Source organism: Hipposideros armiger, unplaced genomic scaffold (assembly GCF_001890085.2).
Source record: "Hipposideros armiger isolate ML-2016 unplaced genomic scaffold, ASM189008v1 scaffold_185, whole genome shotgun sequence".
In the NCBI taxonomy this organism is placed as follows: domain Eukaryota; kingdom Metazoa; phylum Chordata; class Mammalia; order Chiroptera; family Hipposideridae; genus Hipposideros; species Hipposideros armiger.
In genome coordinates, this window is record NW_017731535.1 from 835,013 (window position 1) to 859,430 (window position 24,418).

At 44.0% G+C, this 24,418-nt stretch overlaps 1 protein-coding gene across 1 annotated transcript in view; it reads right to left on the reverse strand.

Moving 5' to 3' along the window:
• CSMD1 (CUB and Sushi multiple domains 1) overlaps positions 1-24,418 on the reverse strand; it is a 1,699,370-nt gene that overhangs the window by 834,799 nt on the left and 840,153 nt on the right. The window contains exon 5 of the mRNA XM_019652695.1: positions 9,109-9,316. Coding sequence (XP_019508240.1) covers positions 9,109-9,316 — 208 coding nt within the window. The remainder of the gene's footprint in view (positions 1-9,108; positions 9,317-24,418) is intronic.

The following is a 24,418-nucleotide window of genomic DNA, read 5'->3' on the forward strand; positions in this document are numbered from 1 at the left end:
GCCTTCGGTATGTACATCACCCCTGAACACCAGGAATGGTTTACTCTGGCCACGCAGGTTGCCAGAAACACACACAGGGGTCAGCGTTTTGGCTCGAACTTTTTTTTAAAGTAGTATTCTTACTGTGGCTTTTACTTTCACAGAGGTTCATAGCAAAGATAAGACACAGGTTTTAAAAGCCCAGCATAGAAGAAATGGTGACTTTATAATTAAAATAATTAAAGGTCGTTTGCTAAAAATAGTCTTTTAAAACTAAATACGAATTAAAATTACAACTTTTTTAACATACTTATTTTTCCGTCAGAGGATTGTCGCTGTGTTCCCAGGGAGGCCTGAGCTCGTGAGGGCACAGTTTCTTAGAGCGGTAAGCACGCGGCTGGTTATGAAGTCGCTGTAAGTGCCCAGTAATATGCTCAGGGCTTCACAGCACCCCCTCACCACTCCCCCCACAAACCTCCAGGGCCCTGCTGATGCCCCACAGCTGGCAGACAGGGGTCTGTTCCAGGTCATCAAGCTCAGAGGCACAGAACCAGGACCAGAGTCCCAGCCTAACGGACACAGAGGCCTGAATCGCAAGTCCTGGTGCAGTGACTGCTCTGTGCTGCCAGCTTACAGAAAGACAAGGGAGTGACATGAGGGTACTGACTGTCCCCACTGCTACAGCCAGACAGGACAGCTGAGCCATATGGCGGGACTGGCTCTGAGGACAGACAGAACCCCTGGCTTCGCTTCTAGACAACCACCTGTAGACTTAGGGCCCTGCACTGGGTGTTTTTAGGATGCAGTGCTCCTATCCAGACAATAAAGGGGTTGCATCAGGAGGTTTCTCAGGTTCCAGCTATTCTAAAATGTATAACTCATGAAAGTCAAAACCTCCAACATACATCCATTTACCAGGAAATAATACTGTAATTCTCTAAAGGGTCCCAAATCAGAATAACTCAGGTACTTTTATTCATTAAACTCGAAAGATGGAATCCTAATGTCTGTGACCACTGCTCGTGTGAAAGACTCTCCAAGCTCGCATGGCATGTACCCCCAGGACCAAACCCAAGCAAGAGAATGTCCCATTTGCTGCAGAAGCATTGGAATGCACAAAACTACCTCATTCTGCTAACCAGTTCTCCATGAAATTGTGCAAACTTTAAGAAGAAAGAGAAAGATTAGATATTCAGAGTTCTAAGAAAAACTTTAAATGAAGATATCAAAATGTACAGTTGAGACACCATGACATGCAAACCAGTTCATTTGGGGAATAAATGAAAGTCCTCATCCATTAAAATAGAGCAACTAAAATAGAGTTGGCACAATGGTCCCTTTAAATCATAGCACATTGTTAAAAGGTGAGGCTATTTAAAAGTGTAAATTTAATTGTGACTTTTTTTTCTTTCGTTCCATGGACAAAAACCAAGTACAGAAAGAGAAAGGTGTGACTCCAAAAAACAGGTATTTTCTATTTTGTGAAATCAATTAAAATCCCCAAAGGGAAAATTTTTCCCATTGCCTGCAAATCAATAATTCACAGGAAATGCATTTTTCAATACAATGAGGTTAAGCGGCGGGTATGTCACATGACAAGAGCAATGTCACAGCAGAGCTGTGGTCTCTGAGATGTGGCCTCTGCCTGGCTGTGGCTCAGGCCAGGACGGTGGACTGTCCCCGGGGCTGTCCCTGGGCTAACTGCCTTCCCATCGATTCGATTCCAGGTGAAACCAGGGATGCTTTATTTTTCTCGGGTTACCCCTTAGTCTGGTCACTTCGCATGTAGTCCTAGTGTAAACTATTACAGTGTCTCCAGCGCTATTGCCACTCAATAAACTATATAATTTCCTCTATTCAAAATACTTATTAATTAAAATAGCTTAAGCATCATGAGTCTTGCACATTTGAAATTCTGGGTATTGATTTCAGCCACAATGAAGAAAGTGAGGCTTAATTCCTAGCGGTAAGATGGTGCCATGGCGGACCCCCCACTGCTATTAGGAAGGAGGCTGAACGCCAAGAAGCCCTCCCCCTGCACGGAGCTGCCTGGGAAGGAGTGAGGGATGGACAGCCTGTGAATCTGAAAACGCGGCCAAGGCTCCCGCGGGCCCCGCGAGCCTCCGCTTTCCTGGTCCAGCTGATCTCCGCCGGAGGACCCTCCTTCAGCACCTACTACGGGCGTCTCAGGTGGAAGGGGAGTGAAATGACAAGCCTCAGAGAGGCACACCTGAGGGAGGCAGATGGGAAGCTGGCTGCACCGGCCCTGAGGAGGGCGTCACCTCATGGGCTTAGGTAAAATTAACGTGATTTGCTTCATGCACGAGGAAGGGGCACAGATCAGTGAGGAAGTCTCGATTCCGTAGAAGCAGCTGTTATTGGAGAAATGTCGCTTTATCTCCCTACTGAGTTTCAGGGTGGGGGTGCCCAGGGTTTGGCATGACTTGGACTGGCCCCTGTTTTCCCCACCGGCTGACGGTTTCACAGGCTCAGCGTTGTGTGTGAAGCCTCACTATTTACACTGTTAGGAAACCTCTCCATGGAACCTTCAGACCTGTCGCCTAAGCCTCATTTCGGAATCCTGCTGGTACCCATCATCGTGTGTATACACCAAACACAAGTATGCCAGGGTTGTCCCCTTATATGTAGTTGATAACTGAGAAAAGACTTGAAACAGGAAGTCCATGGGGACAACATCCCAGGGTCATAGGGCTCCATCTAGACCTGGGTCAGCCCATGCTTCCCTCGGGCCACTGGCCCAGACGCCTCGGGGTGATTCCAGGACAGCATTATGGACGGTGCGCTGCTGTCCTCCCCCTGGTGCAAAGCTCTCACACAAATACCATCCTGAAGTGCTTAAGCAAAGGAGGAAACACAGCCTGGGGCCGTCTGTGTACCTGCCCGCGCTGCCACATGGTAGCTGTGTGGGGATACAGCGCTTCTCGGAGGCACGCTTTTCTCATCTATTACCTAAAGTGGGGTAATGGAGAAGCCGCCATTGTTGACATGAGCCTGGTACACAGATACTCAGGGACTGGTATCATTCAGGCAGGTTTTTAAAAATACGTTATTCCAAGTAATGTTTAGAAATAGGTAGTTTGTTCAAAGAGGGGTTTAGGAAAAGGGCTAATATATAATAATATATTAATGATGTCTTTAGACCTCTAGCTCACGTGCAGAGACATTGCAAAGGCTGGTGCAGTATGACGACTGAATTTAAATTCACAAGGAAGATCCGAAAGAACCCCGGTCACTTGGGCAGGTGGTCGGGGGCAGTGCTCACGGCTTCCCCCATGCACCTGGACGCTGTCACTGTCTTTCCAAAACACTGTGAGGAGACTGACTTGTGAGCAAGAGAGAGGCCCAGGTGGTGGGAAGAAGGAAAGATTGACAGCAACCACAGGCGGGAGGAGGTGACAGAGGCCTAACTCGGTGCCCTGTCATCCCCGGACTGACTGACGCCTGCAGCAGATAAAGGACATCAGCAGGACAGCCGGGAAATGCACATCAGGCCTGCCATCAGGCAGTCGCCTTTTATCAGAGCTGCTCGTTTCTCGGATAGTCAGCGTTAGAGGGAGCTGGGCTCAGTACACAGCGACTTTCTGAGCTGGTTTTACAAGTCTCTGTAAAATGGTTTCCGAATGAGCAGTTACCATGTAAAGTGAGGGGGAGGGGACTTCCCGTCTGTTGCCTGGGGAGGTGAGGGTTGATCTCAGGGTCCGTCACTGAGCCCGGGCCTCTATCATCCCTCCTCATTAGAAGTTAAATATACACCGAGTCAATTACCAATTAAGTGACGAGTTGCATAAACACCACCGGTGTTAATTGACCCTTGAGGGCTCTGTAAAGCTCACTCAGCTTCTCTGACTGACTTCTCTGAAGCTCTTTTTTGGCTTCAGCACGTCACTGATTCGATGGATTTAGTAGTGAAATTGTGCCTGGTTAATGGGAACAAAACAGTGCAGTTACACCACTTACACTGTCATCAAATGCAACCTTACACGGTCCACACAGGCAAAGGGGTAGTGAGGCTGGTTAGAGAATGACCAAATGCCAGCCTCATAGAAACCACAAAGGCACAGACTTTCACTTGAATTGATCAGGCCGGTGTAATCCATGCCTCCTCACATTCATCATCACCGACTCTTTCCAGGGAGGGAGATTCCACAAACTCTTCGCTCCACAGGCACTGCTTCTTTTACAGTTCTGCCATCTGTATGCCACGCTAGCATCTGTTTAACTTAAGCAACATTAATTTGGGCAGGGTGGCATTTGCACGTGGAGGCGTGGACCTGAACAGATGTGCAGGTATCAAGTATGTGCTGCGGCAAAGACCGGGATCAGTGAGTGTGGCCAAGGTGAAGGGCGGGTTCAGAGGCGGCGAGGCAGCCCGGGGAACACAGCCCGCCGCGAGAGGCCCACAGGGCGTGCTAAGGCGTGGGTGTTTCTCACGGCCCCGGCCAGGAGGTTTCTAAGGGATTGATGCTCTGAAGTGAGTTTTGGGACACTAAGGCATTTGTTGTCTATGGGCTCCCTTCCTTTTGTACCTTACGCACACGCCCTGTCACAGAAGGGGCTGGGTAAATTACTCTCGTCTATGGAAGTGCATATTTGAAAGAATGTGACTGCTGCCTTTGTCGCCTCCTGTCACAAGCACATTGGCCTAACCCCGTAACCAGCATGTCTTCATTTAGAAGCCATTGTAACTGAACTCTGAAGTAAAAGCAGTTCTCTTTCTCCTTGGTATTTCCAGGGCTATGAGTCATAGGGGACACCATCAAATCTTCATCAGGAAAGATGCCTGGGTAGCTCCATGGCTAACCGTGTTGCTAACTACAAGAAAAATCAGAGCCTCTAAACCATGTTGCACAGACAACTAGAAACAGCAGCTTTCTGGGCAAGGAGGGATTGATAGAAAGCCAGTCTGCATACTATCAGAATCTGACTAGTTAAAAAAAAATCAGTCTTATTTGATGCATACACAGTCAATTAGGCTTCAATTACAAACCCTTCCACATTTAATATAGGGATGATTTTGGCACATTACATCATTCCCCACATTTAGACTGCCTTGGCTGTAGCCATGGCAACCCTTCCATAAAACATAGTCGAGTTGGTACTTTCACTCCAAATGAAATGAAAATAAGGCTAATCCCATTATTGTTCCTAATGATTTTCCCAGTAGCTCCTTCTTAGAGTACCCTTGCTGGTTATCGTCTATCTTTTAAAAACAGATTATTGGAAAATTATATGTGTTAGTGTCCTCACTCTGCTCAGGGCCATTAACGTGTCCTACTGTAGCGGCTGTGTCACCTCATGCTTCGGGGGAGGGCACAGCCTCCTACGTGGCTATTTCGTACTTTTCTTGCAGTTCAGGGATGGGTAAACCTTTTGAATATGCCAATTTGGAACAGTAAACATTTCAGAGACTGTCACTGTAAAAACGATGGTAAAATAACAGTCTTCATAAAAGAGGCCGCGCTATGCATTTGTGGAAAATTTAAAAGGGCACTTCAAGGCATTCTGCTTTATATTTTAAACGTGCCTGTGTACGTTTCAACAGTTATTTAGGAAAACCTTTTCCTTTTCAGCCTTCACTGAAGAGGAATTGGATGATGAGAGTTCCATTTGCAACGTGATGATACGGCCATGGGAAGACACTGCCTTTCTGCAGTTAGGGTAAATTCTGAAGGTCAGCCCCAAATCTCTGTCTTCCCTAACCATCTATTGATGCAGCCTGTGGGCGACATCCTTCTCCAGCCGTCCACCCACCCTGTGGTAGGTCCCTGCTCAAGGCTTACGATGCAACCTGAGTCCCAAAGCTGCTAAAGGGGGCGTCCTGACACGGTGTTAGGCTCAGGCATGGGCTGTCCTGTTAGGGGGACGGTAGGAACATGAAAAGAACATGTACCTTGGAGTCAGAGGCCTCGCGGTTCGGTCTAACTCTGCCATCTCTTGTCCTGTGTGCCTCTCAGCTCCTTCGTCAATACAGGGCAGCTGGCACTAATAACTACCCACGGGGCTGCGGCCGAGCCAACGGGACCCTGGACATCACCGGAAGCATACGATGGCGAACACTGCTTTCTAGCTACTAACGGCCGTCAGCAGAAGCACGCTGACCAGGGCAGCCCAGGTCGTGACACCCGAGGGCACACGGGTCAAAGCCCCCACCAAGGATTTTCCCAAGGACTGCCGTTTTCTCCAGCTTGCTCCCCGATCGTCAGCCTTGGTGCCCTGGCAAAGACCTAGCCAGATCTCAGGGGGCTGAGAATGTGTCCGAGCCTGACCACACACCAAGAAGACAGGCAGTGTCTCCAGCTGCCAGGCCAGTGCTGCCTGCGTGATGAAGATTAGGACTTGTTTCTCTCAGGCCCCACAGGGGTCAGCGGCCCCACAGGCCTTTCAGACAGAACACGAGGTTAGCTTGCCCAGGACCCCTTCCACGCACACGCTCCGAGTCTGATATCAGAGCACCCTGGGACATGCGTCAGGAGAAAGTACGGACAGAGATGAAGCAGAGAGAAGATGCCAGAGGAACCACCGGGTGGGAAGAGAGGGAATGGGCGAGGCTGGCACACGCCCTCCTCACCTCAGCCTCAGTGCCGGAGCGGCTGCGCCTCAGTATCTGACATGGCCAAACCCCGCAATTGTGACAAATTCTGAAGATCTGACTGAGAAACAGATACTGCTTTATATCTTCAAGAATTTAAATTCCCCTTTTCATGCCCCCCAGTAGGATGAAGACCTTACACCCCTTCTAATAGATATATTACAATAATTATATTTTATACACTAAAGGTAATTTTAGTCACACTACTAGTCTTTCAGTAAAGGTCAAAGTACACGCCCTGTAAATCTTAAGATCCTGCTTAGACAATAGTTTTTAGAATAAATGTTGGGTGGTCATGGTAACCATCCTTTAGGTGATTATGTAAAGGCTCAGGCCTTGGTCGCAGTCATTGTAGGTGGAGGTAGTTGGGATAAGTTAGTCTTTAGCATAGAAAAGGTCTAGCTGTACCCTGGAGCATAAGAATTATGAGGAAGTAAAACCCTGATACTAACGGAACAATGGTTAAACTGCCCGGTATAAAAAGGGGCATGCTGTAAAATAAAGGGAGACACTTCTTGAGAAAGCGCTCCTATGTCTCCGTGCGTTTTTTTCGCTGACTCCGCCTCCACCTGAGGGAACCCCTGGACCTGCGGGAGCTGGTCTCCCACAAGTCTGTGTCCTAAGGACAGTCGCGTGGGGCTCTCTTGCCTGCTCAGGAGGGAACCTGATGTGTGTGAAGCAGCCAGAAGCCCTTCTGCCTGGCTGGGCTGCAACTTGATCGGCCTGTTTCACGTCCCTTATTCTCGCTGAAGACTGCAGTGTGGAATTCTGCACCTTACAGTTTCCTTTCTCACAGAAATTAAGTGTGTGCACAAAACTGTTCTCATTGTGGATTCTGAAATCATCAAATTATCATCAAGACACTTTTTTCTCTCTCTCCCAGCCTGACAGCTCACCAGCGAGGTGATCAATCGATACCAATTATCCCTAGAATTGCTCATAAACAAGGCCTTTTTACCGTCAGTCATATAATTTCTGAGAATCAGGCCACCATCGACTTTGTATTGCAGTGATTTTCTGAAAACCCAAACGGTGTGATTTTACAGCTGGGAGAGCGTTGCTTCACTCACTGCATCTCCAACAGTGACTGACAGAGAATAGGCACCCAGGACATGTTTAGCGAATTAACTTAAAAGTCACTTACTACAGCCCCTGTTTATGTAACCAGTTAAATGACTTGTCCCAGGTCACAAGGTTTGTTTGAACTTGGAGTTGAGTTTCGGACACTCAGGTTTCCGTTCAGAATCCACTTACACTAACTTACCACAGAGTAAGGTGGGCGATAATACCAACAAATTCTTCAGTGTTTAAAGTTAAAATTGTATAACCAAATAAGTGCATAGGTAAACTGGCTCAATTTAAAAGTAAATGTAAAACAAAGATGACAGAGGCAGCGGTCACTTTTCTCTAATATAAGTAACGTGGAACATAAGCACGGCACAGCTAATGTGAGGAAATCATTTATCCATGAATACAAACCACTTGCTTTGAGTCTTGGAAAATAAAATAAAATCCAATTTCAATAACTGGTTTAAAACAGGTGGTTTAATCTATAACATGTGTTAGACCTGATATCTTTCCCTTTTAGTCTTTGTACTGATGCAAACTCAAGCCTATAAAAATATTCACAAGCACTTATTTCACAGTCTCTTCTATCAATGCATAAATGGCCAGGGCTCTGCCTCAATTTGAATATGCATATATTAAAGTTAGCTTATTGTTCAAGATCGGAAATAGATAACTCATGCAGTTTTTAAAACTCTAAGAACTTAAATCCTTATACAAACAGTTCAACCTACAACAAATGATTTAACTCAAGTCACACTTTAAGCCTTTCAATATCTATTCTTTAAATTCTCCCATTTCAGTTGCACTTAGAGATGCAGCTAAAGCTCTTTTTGCAACCAAAACCGTGAACTTAAGTCGACTAGAATTGATTAGAGCCATTTTTGGTTTTGTTTGTTTGTTTGTTTTTGTCCTGGCTCCACTGGCGCGCACACCAGAGCGCCGATCGCCGGGGACAGACTCTACACGTACGTGGATGAGTGTTTCTGGTTTGCCCGTGACCCCCTCAGTGGGTGTTTCATTTTGTGCAGCATCTTCACGGAGGAAAGGAAATAGACAACCACGGACGTGACGCAGGGTAGAGCAAGGGTTGGTGGCATGACATTCTAAGATGTCCACAGTCTAAAGACATCAGATGACCTGGCATCAGGCCTGGAGGAAATCCCAGACTGAGCTTGCGGAGCTGCCCTCTTCCCTGTGGCTTTGTGGGGGTCCAGCACGTGGGCACACTAAGCTCCAGTGAAGCACCCCAACACAGAGCTCCTCAGCCCCAAACAGGGGCACAGAGACCTCGTAGGAACGTTCACACCAGTCACAGTGCAGACGGCGTGTTGGTGACCGAAAGAGCAAAGCCAAGACAGAACTCCCACGCTTCCCAGTGACGCTCCCACGGACGCGCCTTGACGCAGCCGAGGGCGGGGGGCGGGGAGACACACTGCGGCCCCAGCACTTACCATATGGACGGCGCCTCCGTGCCGCTGATCTCCAGGAAGTCGTAGCCTTCCTCCAGCTGGAAGTCGGTGAAGACCAGAGCGATGGTGTCCCCGGGCTCGGCGAGGATGGTCCACGTGCAGTCCGCGTTGTTCTCGTACTCGGAAGGGAAGTGCGGGCTGGCGATGGCGCTGCTCGTCCCGCGCAAGGTCCCTCCGCAGGCGCCCTCGGCTGCAAGGGACAGGAGCAGAAGAAGCAGCCCTTTTTCAGACGGACTCATACACAAGGACAGGTCCAGAGGGTCGCTCTCGACCAGTCACACATATTTCCCAGCCCAAAACTGAGGCTCCATCTGACACAGGGTTTCTTTGGATTTAATTCAGTTCTATGGAAAGTCTAACGATAACATCACATTAGAAGCTGAACTGCCGTCCCGGGCAGGAACGCAAGGACGGCGTTTCTAATCTGGACTGCAGGGACGCTGCACGCCTGACGCTCACAGACAGCGCACCATATTTTCCAAGATTTTCTCAGAATCTTGGAAGATGAGACAAAGTCAGTAACACTTTAAGACTTAAATGTATGTGGCCATCTTTTCTTAATTCATTGGCTTTGGAAAAACCATGCTGTTAAGAGAAATAGTCACTCTAGCTTTTGTTTCCTATGGAGTTTGGAATGTGTATTTGGTTTTGAATTTCATATAAGCTCTTGGCTAATATCATAATAGAAACACACTGATTCATAAAAAGATTCCAAGTCAGAAACAGCTGCATGAAAACTTAAAATGGAATATCTTGGAGAAGTGGTGGCTAAGAAGTCAATTAAAATGAAATACATATGAGATGTAAATAAGCATTGTGATAAATAGTAGTTTAAAAAGAAATAGATTTTGGAAGGAAGGGAGGGAGGGAGGGAGAAAAGATTATATTCATAGACATATCTTAAAACGTATCATTTTACAAATACTTGTCTACTCTCTAAACATAGTTTACTGTGTACAGAACATCCTTTAATAGAAGTTGCTACTTTTGTTTCCCACCATATATTATAAAAAGTGCCCAATAAAAATAAACTGAAGAAAACCGAACTGCACTAAAGCGACTGCTGGCGACGTGGTGAGCCTGAGGTGGCACTGCCATTTTGCTCTGGCCTTGCTGTGGTGACACCATGCATCCTGGACAATCAGTCTGTCTTTACAGCAATATGATGCAGACACCATTGTACATCCTCCAAACGTATCTGTCGGTTTTCTGTTGTCACTTGTAGCAGTCAGTCTAGCATAACAGTATTGGTATTGGTGACAGCTCAGAGTTTCAAAGCCAAAAATCTCTCAATCTAAAAGCTCCAAGAAACACATAGGAACGTAGCATCTATATATCCCTGTTCTGATTTTTAATTACATCACCAATTTCCAAGAGAAAAACATGGAAACCTGAGATACACATCATCATGAAATATTCACTCATACCTCATTTTCAGTCATTTGTCAGGCGTGTAAACGAATAAAGATCTCTCTTTTTCTAGGAGACGCCTATAACTCATTGTTGTAGAGTCTCCCAGAAGAAAGAGCTGCAAGGAGCAATTTCTTTTTTAAAAGGATCATTCACAGGTGACACTGAGACCATGGCTTCTTACTGGGACACCGGTGACATCTGGGAACACAGGAGTGTTTGCTCTGGAAGGCTGCCCTTTGCATTGTGGGAAGTTTAACAGCATCCTAGCTGCTGCCCACTAATTGCCAAAACATGCCCCCGCTTGTGATAACTAACAATGTCTCCAGACACTGCCAAACCTTCTTTGGGGTAAAAATCATCCCTGGTGGACATGCAGTTACTTAGATGAATTTGAATAGTGTTTTCCCAGCTCTTTTCAGCGATTTTACACAGAGCCTTTTCAACAGGATGGATTAAAACCATATTCAAATGCAATGTAATATGCTTTCCCTGAGTCAAGGTTAATAATTTATTAGTAGATATTTGGCTAATTTAAATGTATTAAAACATAGGGAGGGCATACATGTTTTCCCTTAAATAATCTGTTTATGTAAAATAAATTAATTAAAAGTATTAGAGTTACTACCATAGTATGTAAAAAAGGTCTCATTTTTGATACACATTACACAGTTTATCCATAAAGAATAAGTCCAGATAAACTAAGTGAATTAGGAAACAGCTATTACATTTCCTAACCTAAAATACTGTGTCTCTTTAGAAGAACCTAAAAATCAGTATAGATATAATAAACTTTTCTTGTCATTTTCATATAACATTTCTCTAACCATAGGATTCATATTTTGATGGAAGATATATGTAATACATATGTATTACATATGTAATACTCTTTTATATGATAAATTACATTTTCAAATTCATAAGTTTATAATCTCTGAGATGTGTTTTGACAAGGCAGGCTTTACTCATATAAACCCTAATAACAATGCAAAAACGCAGTAATATGTTATTCTTAAACACTATGCTAATCATTCATAAATAAAATACTGAAATGAAATGCTCTACTGGAAAACCACAGATCGGTGTTTCAACACCAGATGTCATTAGCCAGATTTAAGAAAACTGGGGCCACAGACCTTTGGTAATCATCTTAATACGGTTTACACACTTACACACACACACACACACACACACACACACACACACGTGAGCACACAACACACAAGAACACTTAAAACTAACTGATCCTCTTGCTTTCATCCTTTCTCCATAATGCGGTGCACTAATTTCAGCCATATTGATGCTTTTAAATTTAACTGGAATCTAAACATTTTCTGTCCCTATCTGTCAGACTTCCTGAATCACCACTCAGACTGACACCAAACCTTGCCAGGACCTGAGAGGTATGCCATGTGGTTTGGCCCGCTGCCTCCCAGGGCCTCATGCCATGCCCCCCACATGCCCACTGTGTCCCCTCTCTCTCCACCTGCTCTGGTCACACTGCCTTCTGGGACCAGAGCCATGTTCTGTTCCTGCCCCAGGGCATTTGCACTTATCACCCTGTCTGAAGTATGCCTCCTCCACCGCCTTGGGTTTCATCATAAGTCTCCTTCCCGGGTCCGCCTGCTCTGATCACCGCAGATCAACAAGCGTCCACTTTCCATCACCCCATCTCTTTGCTTCTTACCATCTCTTTGCTTCTTAGCACTTTTCTACATGCAAAGCATTGGACCACAAGTTTTAAGAGCTCCTCTTTGCACGGGTGTCTCCCCTTCCAAGGAGGGAGGCAGCCTGGAACCCAGCCAACTTTCCTTTCCCCCCACTTTTTCTTTTCCTTATTGAGTGAATGACTCAAGCATTTCCTGTAGTTATATTGGTGACCACAAACCTCTATTCGGTTACCTTTAGAATGAGAGGTGGGGCTATAACAAAATACATTTCTGAGGTTATACATGGCATCAAAGTATACCATTTCTAGAGTAGAAGTCCCAAATTAAGTTAATTTAGTTAGAAAAATAGGTGGTGTTTTGAACTGCGAGGTTTAAAATCAGAAAATTTTCTAAAAACTGCAGCTAGACTGAGTAGAGCAATATTTCAGACAAAAGTTAATTGCCAAGAAGAAAGTTTTGTCATTGTAGCAAGCCACAAGGGGCGGAGTCGGCATGTTTGTTTTGCTTTGTTTGTTTTCAACAAGTAGCTAAGCCAGGATTCTAGGGCTTTTCTTTTTAAACTCAGCAGAGCAGCAGGAAATTTTCAAGAAGAGATAAAGTCAAGGCAGACAGAGGAAACTGATCGAAACAAAACATTATGAGCACGCTTCCTGGCAAATGGAAGAAATACGTCAAGTTCGATAGTTAATCATCTGACATAAACTCAGAAATCACATGTACAAAGTAAAATCTATTAAAACGAATAAGCAATCATTAAACTAATTCTGGCCAATATTTCAATAATATATCAAATATATGGTGATGGAAGGACAACTGACTCTGGGTGGTGAGCACACACCGTGATATATAGATGACAGATTACAGAATTGTACACCTGAAACCTATGTAACTTTACTAACCAATGTCATCCCAATAAACTTTAATTAAAAAAAAAGAAAAAATAATAAGTTATATTAATATAATGTAAGCTCCTTTTAATCCACTGATGTTAATAAGTAATTAAAATGTATCAAAATTTTACTATATCCAGAGGAATTTTTTTTCTTTGGAAGCTCAAAAACTGGGTTGGGGTTTAAGTTAGTAAATTCTATTTCCAGTTCCATCCTCTCCCTCCCCTTTTTCTTATACATTATGCAGAAAGAAAAATAAGTCTGATTCAAAACTGCTAGGTACTTGACTATAAAAATTAGCACACAGCAAATATTTTTTAATGAAATGATGCATATCACTATTGAGTCACTTCACTCAGTATGTTTTAAATTGTGCTTCTAGGACATTTGTTTGAAGGAGTTAGAGGTTCCAAGTAGCAAAATACAGTCAACCGGGTGAGTTTGGCTCCCACAGCAAATATCTATCAGAGCAATTATTTCTTTAAATCAGTTTCCTATATTGAGTTTTCACAAAATCTTGCATTTGAAAAAAATAGTCTATAGCTAAAAAAAGTTTGAATGCCATCAAGCTAATCCAAGAAGAAGATAAGTTTTTAATAAAAGATGCGCTCGAATCTACTGATTTCTGTAAGTGGGGAAAATAATTCCAAATGTAAGCAGGAATCACGGTGCACCAATCTCCCCTAAGGAATTTCAAAACTTTTTAAAAGTTTTACTCTAAACTCTAAAATTATTATGTGCCTTGCCTGGGTATAAATGTTGGTAGAACTATATCTTAAGGGCATAATAGAAAATACAGAATAAAACATTATTTGGAGACACGCTTTGCCATATTTATCATAAAGAAGACTGAAACCCACTAAATGTTTAATAAGAGATAAGTCATTAAATAAAGTATGATGTACCCAAATCCCACAACCATCCAGTGTGTACCAAGCATCTGTGACATTGCTTCAGTCATGTCCTGAGTGAGAAAGTGAAATTTATAAAACATAGGATATACCATTGAGTGGAAAGTCTCTTCTCGATTTTAAAAGTTGTATATAAAAATATCCAGGAAAGGATGAGACACACACACACACACACACACACACACACACACACACTGTTCCGTTTCTAGTACTGGGAGGTGTTCTCTTCCTGCCGCTCCCTGGGGCTGTGCAGAACATGTACCAGCTCGGAAGCCAGGCTGTCTGAGTTTGCATCTGAGTTCTCCCACTTCTGTGTAACAAGCTCCCCTCATCTCTGTGCCTGAGTTTGGTTCCTTATAAGTGGAGGTAATAATGGTACCTATGCATAGTGTTATTGTAAAGATTAAATGAATTAATAACTGTAGAGAACAAGGCCAGCCAATGCCATTTGATCAAAAGATTATAGTTATTATTTCCTCCAGCCTGGCATACGGTGATCATGCAATGGCAGTTTATTGAATTAAATTACTTTTGAGCATTTTATCGTACATTTTAGAAGTTTTACTGCTTTGGGTAAGACTCCCGTTCCCAAATGTACACTCTGCTTTCACCAGGAGCGAAGGGGCTGCTGTCCCAAAGAGCTGGGGGCAGGTGCCAGGCCCCCCACGCCTCCAGGGGCTGGAATGAGAGGGCCCAGGCACGCTCCACCCCCATCTCCATTATTCCTGCTTTCGTTTATGTTGTGCCGAGACCACCACAAGAGTATCCTTTTATGTAAGTTCCTTTTCCTTGTGTGCTAACATCACTGTAAGAAGCTCTGGTCTTCTAGGGCACCCCCATGGCCTGACAGATGTCCACATCTCACATGTCTGACCTCCACCCCTCCCAAGCTCTGGAAATTCTGCCACTGGTTCCTCTGAAACTCCATGTCAACCGTCAACTATCAGTATAAGGTCCTACATCTCAACCACTTCCAAGGTATCCCCGTCTTTCTCTATGGAAATCCGACGCCTTCTGAGGACGTTGCATCATGAAGTCCCCTGAAATGGTCACGGTTTTGCTTCCACAGGCCCAGCACCTTGGCCGCGAATGGACCACGTGTCCACACACACACTTCTCATCGCCACTTCCGGGCTACGTTTGTCCCTCCTCCCTGGTGTGCCCTGGCTTTGAATCTCTTGTCCTCAGAATCTAACCCCTTCTTTCTCATAGTCACCCACAAGGGCCCAGGTGCGCCCCAAGGTCTCCTGGAGACTTACTTCTGGTTCATGGCACACTGTCCAACTCTCCAGCCCTACATCTGTCTCCGTTCCTGCTGGTTTCAATGCCCACTGAGATAATCCTTTGAATTCGGTCTAACAGCCCGACCCCAACCCAGCCCCCGATCCCTGTTGTCACCCTTGATCTTCTCACTGCCAGTTAGGGGTCGTCTCCCACAGCTGCGGTGAGGCGACGCATCCTGAGACCAGCACCTTGCAGAGTTCCAGGTCACTGTCCCAAATACCTCCGCTCCAATAATCCTGGGATGTGGTAAGACCTCAGTTCTCTCTTTCACTTCCTTTCCCTTCAGGCCCTAATGTCCTCATCTGTCACCTGCCACCCTTACATTCTACAGCCATCATTTAAATCATCTCTTGCATTTGCCATAACTTCACCGTCAATACCTTAGATTCAAGTCTGAACCAAACCCACAAGTCCTTCCATGCAGGTAAATATGGCTGCAGAAAAACCGAGAACAAAACATGCGTGTGAGTCTAACTGGAAGTCAATGGCCAAATCCAAGCTGGCCTTCCATGATGACATGCCGACGTCATTCCCCTCAGCTGTCAGTCTCTTTTGGGGACATGACCATTCCGTACCTCCGTCCTCAACCTGCCAGCCTCTTCTACCACATCCTCCCTCCTTGGGTGATTCTATTTCAGGAGGAAACAAACCCCCGAAAGAAAAAAGTTTATCACTGAGAACCACCATATCTGCTCATCCGTCTGCACTTCTGCTCATAAAATGCCCTTCCTGTGTGAACTGTACACTTTCCTCTCTGGGGCGAACGCCTAAGTATGGGTTCTTGCTTTCAACCATGATCAAGTTTCTAAGCCAAAGGTTGACCACTCTCTCCTCCCTCAAAATGATCACTTTCCCTTTTTATTGGAGAATTGTTCTTAGCATTCAAACTCATTATAATTTCCCCCACTGAAAAAACTGTAAAAGGAACTCGAACATTATACACCTTGCTTGTTTATAATCGTTGCTAGGGATGACTCTTAAGGGCATAATTCAATATACAGAATAAAACACATCTAACTCCAGACTCCACATCTAACTCTAGTCTTATTTTTTTTAAATCCCTTTCTAGCAACACACCTCAGAAAAACAGCTACAATTGCAACCTTTGGTTTATTCCCATCCCCTCTTGAATGCACTTGAGTCATGATTGGGTCCTTGCTGGTTCACTGCAGCAGCTCCTCTCAAGTTCTCAGCTTTCGTAAGCTCTCAACAACATTTGACAGGTATACGTTTCCTCTTCCTTAAAATACTTTTTCCACTATACTTTGAAAGCTTTTTGTTTTTAAAATCTTGAAATACTAACAAATTCACAAGAAGTTGCCAACACAGTAGAGAGTAACACCATGTACTCTCCTCCTATTTTCCACCAATGATTTCGGCTTAAAAAGTACAGCACAATATCAAAGTAAACATGTGACACTGGTACAATGTGCACGTGTGACTTAATTCTCTGTTTTTCCCCTACTCTCGTGACTTCCTCTGATCCTACTGGCCATTTCTTCTCAGCCCCTCATCAGCTCCATTCCACCATTAATCCCTCACGCAGAGCCTGAGATTCAGGCTTTGGACCTCACTTCCTTGTTGATCTCCTTCAGTTCCGTTGCATGGACTTAAATTCCAATTTGATGCTGACAGCCCCCAGATTTGTAGTTCAGTTCCAGACCTCTATCCAGTTGCCTACGTGACATAACCACATGGACGTCTAAAGAACGTTCCAGACTTACTAGCCCCCAAATCAAACTCTTTTCCTTTCCCTTTGCAAATCTGAAATTTTCAGTCTTCTCCATTTTGGTAAAAGCCAACTCCATTGCTCCAGTGGCTTGGGGGTGGGGGGAGGGGGAAAAACTGCAGTGTCATCTAAGCCTCTTCTGTTTCTCTCACATCTCACTGCCACGCAGTCACAAAATCCTAGTGGCCCTGCAGATATCAGTGCCTTTCATCTTGATTGTTGCAATGGCTGCCTGGCGGGTGTTCCTACTGTGCTCTCCCCACTTTATAGCCTTTCCTCAAAAGAGCAGTCAGCGTCATGCTCTTCAATTCTAAACAAGATGACGCCACCTCCCAGTGCCTTCCCAGATCGCCCAGCAGCGCTCAGGGCAGAAGCTCAAGTTCACATCATGGGCTCCAGGGCCCGTTAGCACCTTCCACCACCGTCTCCTCTGGCCTCCCCTCCTCCAACCCACACCACTGTCCACTCTGCTCAGGCCATCCTGGTGGCCGCGCCATGTGCTCTCGCCTCAGGGACGAAGCCCTGGTTGTCTTTCATCTGAATCTTGGTCCTGATAGTCTCACATGTCTTACTTTCTTACCTTCATGAGGGGTTCAAATAATCTTGGTTTTGCTAAACACAGGTTTTCCAGGATGTGGGACTTCAGGGGCCGAAGCAGGCAGCTGGTCACCGCAGCCCTTAGTCAAACTAAAATTACATAGGTTTGGAGTGTACAATTGGATGATACATCACCATGCAGAGTTCTCCTTCCGTCACCATATATTTGATCCATTTTACCCTCATCTACCATCCCCCCTCCCCGCTTACCCTCTGGTGACCATTAAACTGTAGTCTGTGTCTATGAGTTTTTGTTTCTTTATTTGTTTGTCTGGTTCCTTTGTTGCTTTCAGTTGTATATCCCACATATGAGTGAAGTCAGATGGTTCCCAACTTTTTCTATCTGATTTATTTTGCTTAGCATAATGATCTCAAGCTCCATTATCATCAACAAGACAAGTAATAACAACTGTTGGAGAGGCTGTGAACATAAAGGAACCCTCATACACTGATTGTGAGAATGTAAATGGGTGCAGCTACTATGGAAACAGTATGGACGTTCCTCAAAAAATTAAGAATAGAATTACCATATGACCCAGCAATCGTTCTCCTGGGTATCTACCCAAAAAATCTGAAAACATTTATCTGTAAAGATATATGTGCTCCAATGTTCATTGCAGCTTTATTCACAGTGGCCAAGATATGGAAACAACCAAAGTGCCCTTCAATAGATGATTGGATAAAGAAGATGTGGTATACATGTATACACAATAGAATAGTATTCTGCCATCCGAAAAGATGAAACACTGCCATTTGGGAAAACATGGATAGATCAAATAGAATTTTCTTAATGAAAATATCTCTGAACAATTATTACAATTGGGTGTTACATATTTCATTTATTGGTTTTTACTTATTTGTTTATTTATGTTGTCTATCTCTACCCATTAAAATATTATTTCCATGAAAGTTAGAATTTTTCTTGTTTTGCTCACATTGTAACCCCAGAATAAACATCTAATGTAAGCAAATCACATCTTATGGGCCACATATGGCCCCATGTCTGATTTTGTAGGGTTTTACTGGAACACAGTCACATGTATTTGTTTTGGTCATGTCCATAGAGACTTCTGCTTTATAATGACTGACTGCAGTAGCTGAAATAGACACCACATGGCTTGAAGAACACAAAATATTTACTACCTGGCCCTTGACAGAAAAAGTTTACTGGCCTGATTAATAAGTGTATCTGATACCTTACAGGTCCCTGATCCATATTTCCTTAGCGAACCAATGAATGGATGCAAATAGTAAGCAGGCAGATTCCACTGAAAATCAAAAGACTATTAAAGCACCTTTAGGGTGGGTTTTAGTGCTGCTAAATTCTCGCAGATTAAAAGGAAATACGATCATCAAGCCCGAGAGTCATCATGGTGAAAGTCCATACCACATGGAACTTGTCCAGCAAGTTTGCAAAGCATAAATACCACTCCTAGAAGTCTATCCTCAGGAAATAATGAAAGAGAAGAGAGAAAAACAATACTCTATGCACAGAAACACTAATTACAGCATTCTGTGTAGAAGTCAACACTGAACACACTCATTATGTTAAATTATGGGGAGAGAAATACTATTAATTTGTATAATTTTGAGGATAATGGGAATAAGACAAAAATTGAAATGTAGATAATATAACACTAATCTTGTAGGGGAAAAAATAAATGTAATATCTCCCTGGCTTTAGCCTCTGAGAGCTCTGTAGGGGTGGAGTTGGCCTCCTTTGGTCTCCATTCTCACTTCATCCCAGCTCTTCAGTGACAGTAATTAAAATAATAATCTCACTCTTTGAAATTGAGAACTTTGAATATCTCCTTTAATCTCTACCAGTCCTGAGAGATTAAAAGTAGCATTAATTCAATTTAATAGTTTCTGAACTGGAGACATCCGCAGGAAAATGGCATGCCCAAGAGGTCGCAGCTAGCAGGAGATAGAGCAGGGTCTTGAAAGACAGATTCTTGCTGTTAAACACTCCCACTGCTGCCTGTCACAATGAGTGGCATTTACTTGGTACGGATTTATTTTGGCACTAGGCGCACTCAGCTCTGCAACTGAATATGGTGCCTGCAGGGAATAAAATCATGCAAAACTAGAGGCACTTTTGATTATGCTTTAAACTTGTTATATGATTGTATTTAATGAGATATTGGGCTTTTTTTTGGGTTTTGTTTTTAAAGTGCTTAGCAGGAAGCTTGTAGTGTAGTGAAGATTCAAAACATGGGAACCAGGCTGACTATAATCTAATGTCGACATACCGTTTCAATAGCTTTTTTTTTCTTCCAATTTTGGTAAGATTTACATTAGAATTGTTTATTGCACAGTATGCAAGAAAAGTGCTTAAAACTAAATTGTCTAAAGCCATTCAAACTTAATTTAGAGCCAGGTTCCTTAAATGAAGATGGTCCCATTCAATCTTACTTTGGAAGGCTCGGTCCTGACATGACAGATCATTTAAGATTCATTTAACAGTGTTCCTTCTGTAACAAAACTGATGAAAACACAGCTGTGTTTTAAATATCGCAGAATTTCCAAGCACCCATAAAAAGCATGACTTCTGCCTTCTCTTCCCCTCCAGCTATACCTTTTCCTAGTCTTTCTCTTTCCCACCATCACTAGCTGCAACATGTCTGCAATTAAAAAAATAAATAAATAAAAACAAACTTGAGTGACATTTCATAAAGCATTGGCAAGTGACACTGTCATCTCCAGCCACATTATGGAAGGCTTATCAGTTAAAGAAATCTGCAGCTTTGAACAGCTGTAAATGACACATGGGCACACATTATGTAGCATGCTCTATTAAAGGTATTACTTGAGATGCTACTTATTCTCAATGTTGCAGTTTCTTTATTTCTTTGCTTGTTAATGATTCTTGGAAGAACCATTCATTCTTCCAAGAAAATACAACTGTCTTGAATGAATAGAATCAGTCAACTCTTTAAAAAAAAAAAAAAAACAAAAAAAGCCAAACAGCTGCCACATCCCATATTCTTTAAAACCATCACATAATAGTGACATGGTGTTTTGTCACCCTTGGGTGAATATTTATCTTAAATGCATGTGTTTAGACAGAAATGAGGTTAGGGATTTACTGTCTAAACAGCCTTACTTTCCAACAATAGTTCATTTGCTGTTATTTCCAATCGTTTGCTGTTTATGCTTCTCGACAGCAACCAAAGCAAACATCCTCCTTTCAACTGTCCCCAGGAGGCAGCTGGAGGTAGATGTCAAGAGAACTAAGTGAATCCTGGCGTCACCACCCCCTGTCTTTATAGCCTCCCTGGTTCCTCACAACTCACAGAATTAGATTCCTCGTCTACACACTCTAAATATGAAGAGCAACCTGAATTGCTTTGGACAGGATACTATCAAAGAACATATGTAAAGTTTATTATATGACACTAGTCACAGAGATTCATCTAAATGAAATGCTTCCTCCTCATAGCTCTACTTCCCCTTTATTTCCTTCTTGAGTAAGTCCTAGCTTCCTGAAAAGATTCCATTGGCTGAAAATAGGAAATGAGGAAAGAGTAGCTTGTGGCGGACCGCCTCTCGGGTATTTTGCATCCTGCCTCGGCTGCTTCCTGGATGACTTAGCCTGGGCCAGAGGACCTTGTCTCTGCAGCCGCCCTGGGACCAAACCCTGGCAGCATTTCAAGTGTCACCCTCCTGCCCGAGGTTGGGACTTCCTGGGAGACCCACCGAGGTGGGGGTTTCATGTGGGGTCTAGGGCTGCGAGGGAAGAAGCCCGGGTCAGCGGAACCCCGAGAAAGCCTTCCGCAGAGGAGGCAGTCTTCGACCAGGAGGCAGCCCACTGTGTACTTTGTTTTCTCCAAGGCTGATAATTCTGTAAAGGTATGGCTTCAGCCAATCATACTGAGCCTTTAAAGACAAACGTGAGACAGGCCCGAGAGCGCAAACCGCCCTCTGCAGGTCTGTGCTCCCTTGAGCTGTTTATGGATAAAATGCTTCGTTTGGAATCCGTGAGGCTGCTGGCTGTGACTGCCACCAAGGCCACAGAAAGCAGCTGGACGCCGTGCTTGGTGTAAACCATTTGCATCCCCAGAAGACAGTGAGACCAGCAGTCCCTCTCCCCTCCCGCCATCCGACTGCCTTATTCTTCTCGTTTCTGGGCACAGTCTCTGAATGGCCTGTGGGTCTGTCAGACGTTGTCACCTGCACGGCTCACAGGTGAAGGACACGTAGACCCAGCAATTCTCGTCTCTCTTGGAGGAAGCCCTGTCACTCGCTTCACCTCCAGACACCCGGGCCCTTCCTGCCACATCCCGCCCTCTCAGGCGGCAGCACAAACTCCTCAGAAGAAAACGTTCAAGTCCAGATACTTGTTTCCCAATTCAAAATGAGGTTCTTTTGAAGGTACTTCTTTTCCTCATAAATTAGAAAGGAGTGGGAGTGCATGAGAGACACGGGTGGCACAGAGCACCCAGGTTGAGACTCCGCCTGTCCACCTACTGCTGTGTGACCTCAGAAAAGCCACACTTTTCGACAGTGCCTGAGTGTCTCCATCTAAAGGCAAGACCAATGATAACGTATAACTTGTGGGGCTATTGTGGAAATTAAAACCATGGATGTATGTAAAGCATGTAAACTCTCCCCAAGGCTTGGTAATCACTATAGGTTTAACTATTATAACCTCTTTTTCTTAAAATACACAATTTTAGTGTCTAAGTTAAAATTTCTATCATTGGCTGACTGATCCCACTGCACTTGCTGTTTATGAAAACACTTTGAACTTGACTGATGATTTTAAGGAAAAGGAGTCTGGAAATAACCCACACTGGGACTATTGCTAATCTGTTTCATCTGTTCTGTTACCTCTATGCTCATGCACCCACATGCGTGATGTATGTGTCATTTCTGTCTCACTCTGCAGTCGACATGGTGACGTGGAAAATGTAATGACCTATGCTTCAGTAGGCACTTGTTTTGCCCTCTGCTTATTCAATTTCTCTCCTTAAATCAGCCTGGTATTTTTTTTCCTGAAGAATATCAATAATGCATAAAAACCTTTTGCAAAGAGCCACACATATTGGGATCCTGTAGGTTACATGAACTGACTTTCAAATGGCTTGCCATGTGGTAGCATTTGCTGAGTTCTGAAACCAGACGCCACCTTCCTGACTGGTAAGGGGTGAAGGGGATGAGAACTGATAGTTATAGAATTTCACTGTGAAAGGCTCTGCGCTGATCATTTTACCTGGATCACCTCATTTAGCCTTGACAACAGACCTATGAAACAGGTACTGTTACACAGATTTTTAAAAATGATACCAGAGAAATAAAATCAGCTTGACCTAAGACACAGAGCATACAATTGATGAGCAGGCTCTGCCACCAGGACTGGCCTACATACAGGTAGCCCCGCAGAGCCTGCATACCTGATGCTATTGGGTTGTCAGAAAAGTCATGATGTATTTTTTCTATGTTCTTCATTGCAAAAATGAGGCATGGCTTTTCCAGCAACCCAATACATTAACCTGGACTTCATCCCCTGCTTAATGTGTTAAGAAATTTGCAAGATACTTAGCACGGGTCCTTTCATTTAATCCTCATACTAATGCTAGAATAACATCTTTTCAAAATGTTTGCTGCATCCGTTGGTAATACTGTGGAGATACTGGGTTCATGGCCTCTGTAGTCAGGCTGCTGGATCCAAGGGTCCTCCCTGCTGCTTTGTGCTGCATGACAATCTTACCAGAGTGGGTGTCTGAGTTCTCAGGTAGACCAGATGTCTGAGGGAGGCATCCACTGTGTGCAGTGACATGAGTCCTAACTGCCAGGTCCCAGAACTGGTTCTTTTCCCAGAACCAGGTTGTTTTAATTCTTACTTTTCAACTACAGCTGGCATTTGATATTATTTTACATTAGTTCCAGGTGTGCAGCATGGCAGTCAGTACTTATACAATCTTATTTTCATTCGTTCGGACTTCCTGAGGCACACATGCACAGAGCTGTTTCTTATTCTTTGCTTCCTCCACTAGCTAATCTGCAGCCTCTTTAAAGTTTTCCAGAGTTTTCACTCCTTATACAATGGTGTCATATCTTCCAACAGTAAGACAGAACCTCAAACGAGATTCCTTTGAGAAACCCTTTGGATTAGCCAAGAGCAAGCTAGCTCACTCTTATCTTTTGCCTAAACTAATTTTTAAAATAGCCTCTCCTTCTTCAGCTCAAATCTGCTTTGGCAACTGCTGAGAAGTTAGAGGGAAGAATTCCAATCAGAATATGACATACTCGTAAATTTGTATATTTCAGACCCATTTCCTTATCGATCTTTATCATAAAACTGCGTCTGTATAGTGAACCCTACATCTTAAGTGAAAATGGGACCCACTCCCACACCGGGACGCTCTGTGATTGACAGCTGGGGTGGGGGAGAAAAACAAAACATGCAGATTCTGCCACTCAGTCTAAGCTGTCAAAAAAAAGCCACGGCATGTGCGCGAACGACAACGTGACATGTGGCCATTTCACACCGAGATACGCTGTCACTGTAAACACAGGCCAGGGTGCTGAGTCCGGTACAGAAAAAAAAATGCAAACTACTTCATTAATATTTTATGCTGATTATGAGTTGAAATGGTCATTTTGTGATGCCATTGGGTTAAGAAATATTATTAAAATTACATCACCTGCTTTTTATTCTATCAATGTAGTTATTAGGAAATTTTAATTACTGAGTTGGCTCCCACCTGTGGATCGCATTATAGTTCTAGGGGACATCACTGTTTTAAATTCTGTGGAATTGGCTTTTGTTGGTTAGACACATGGCCGCTGAACTCC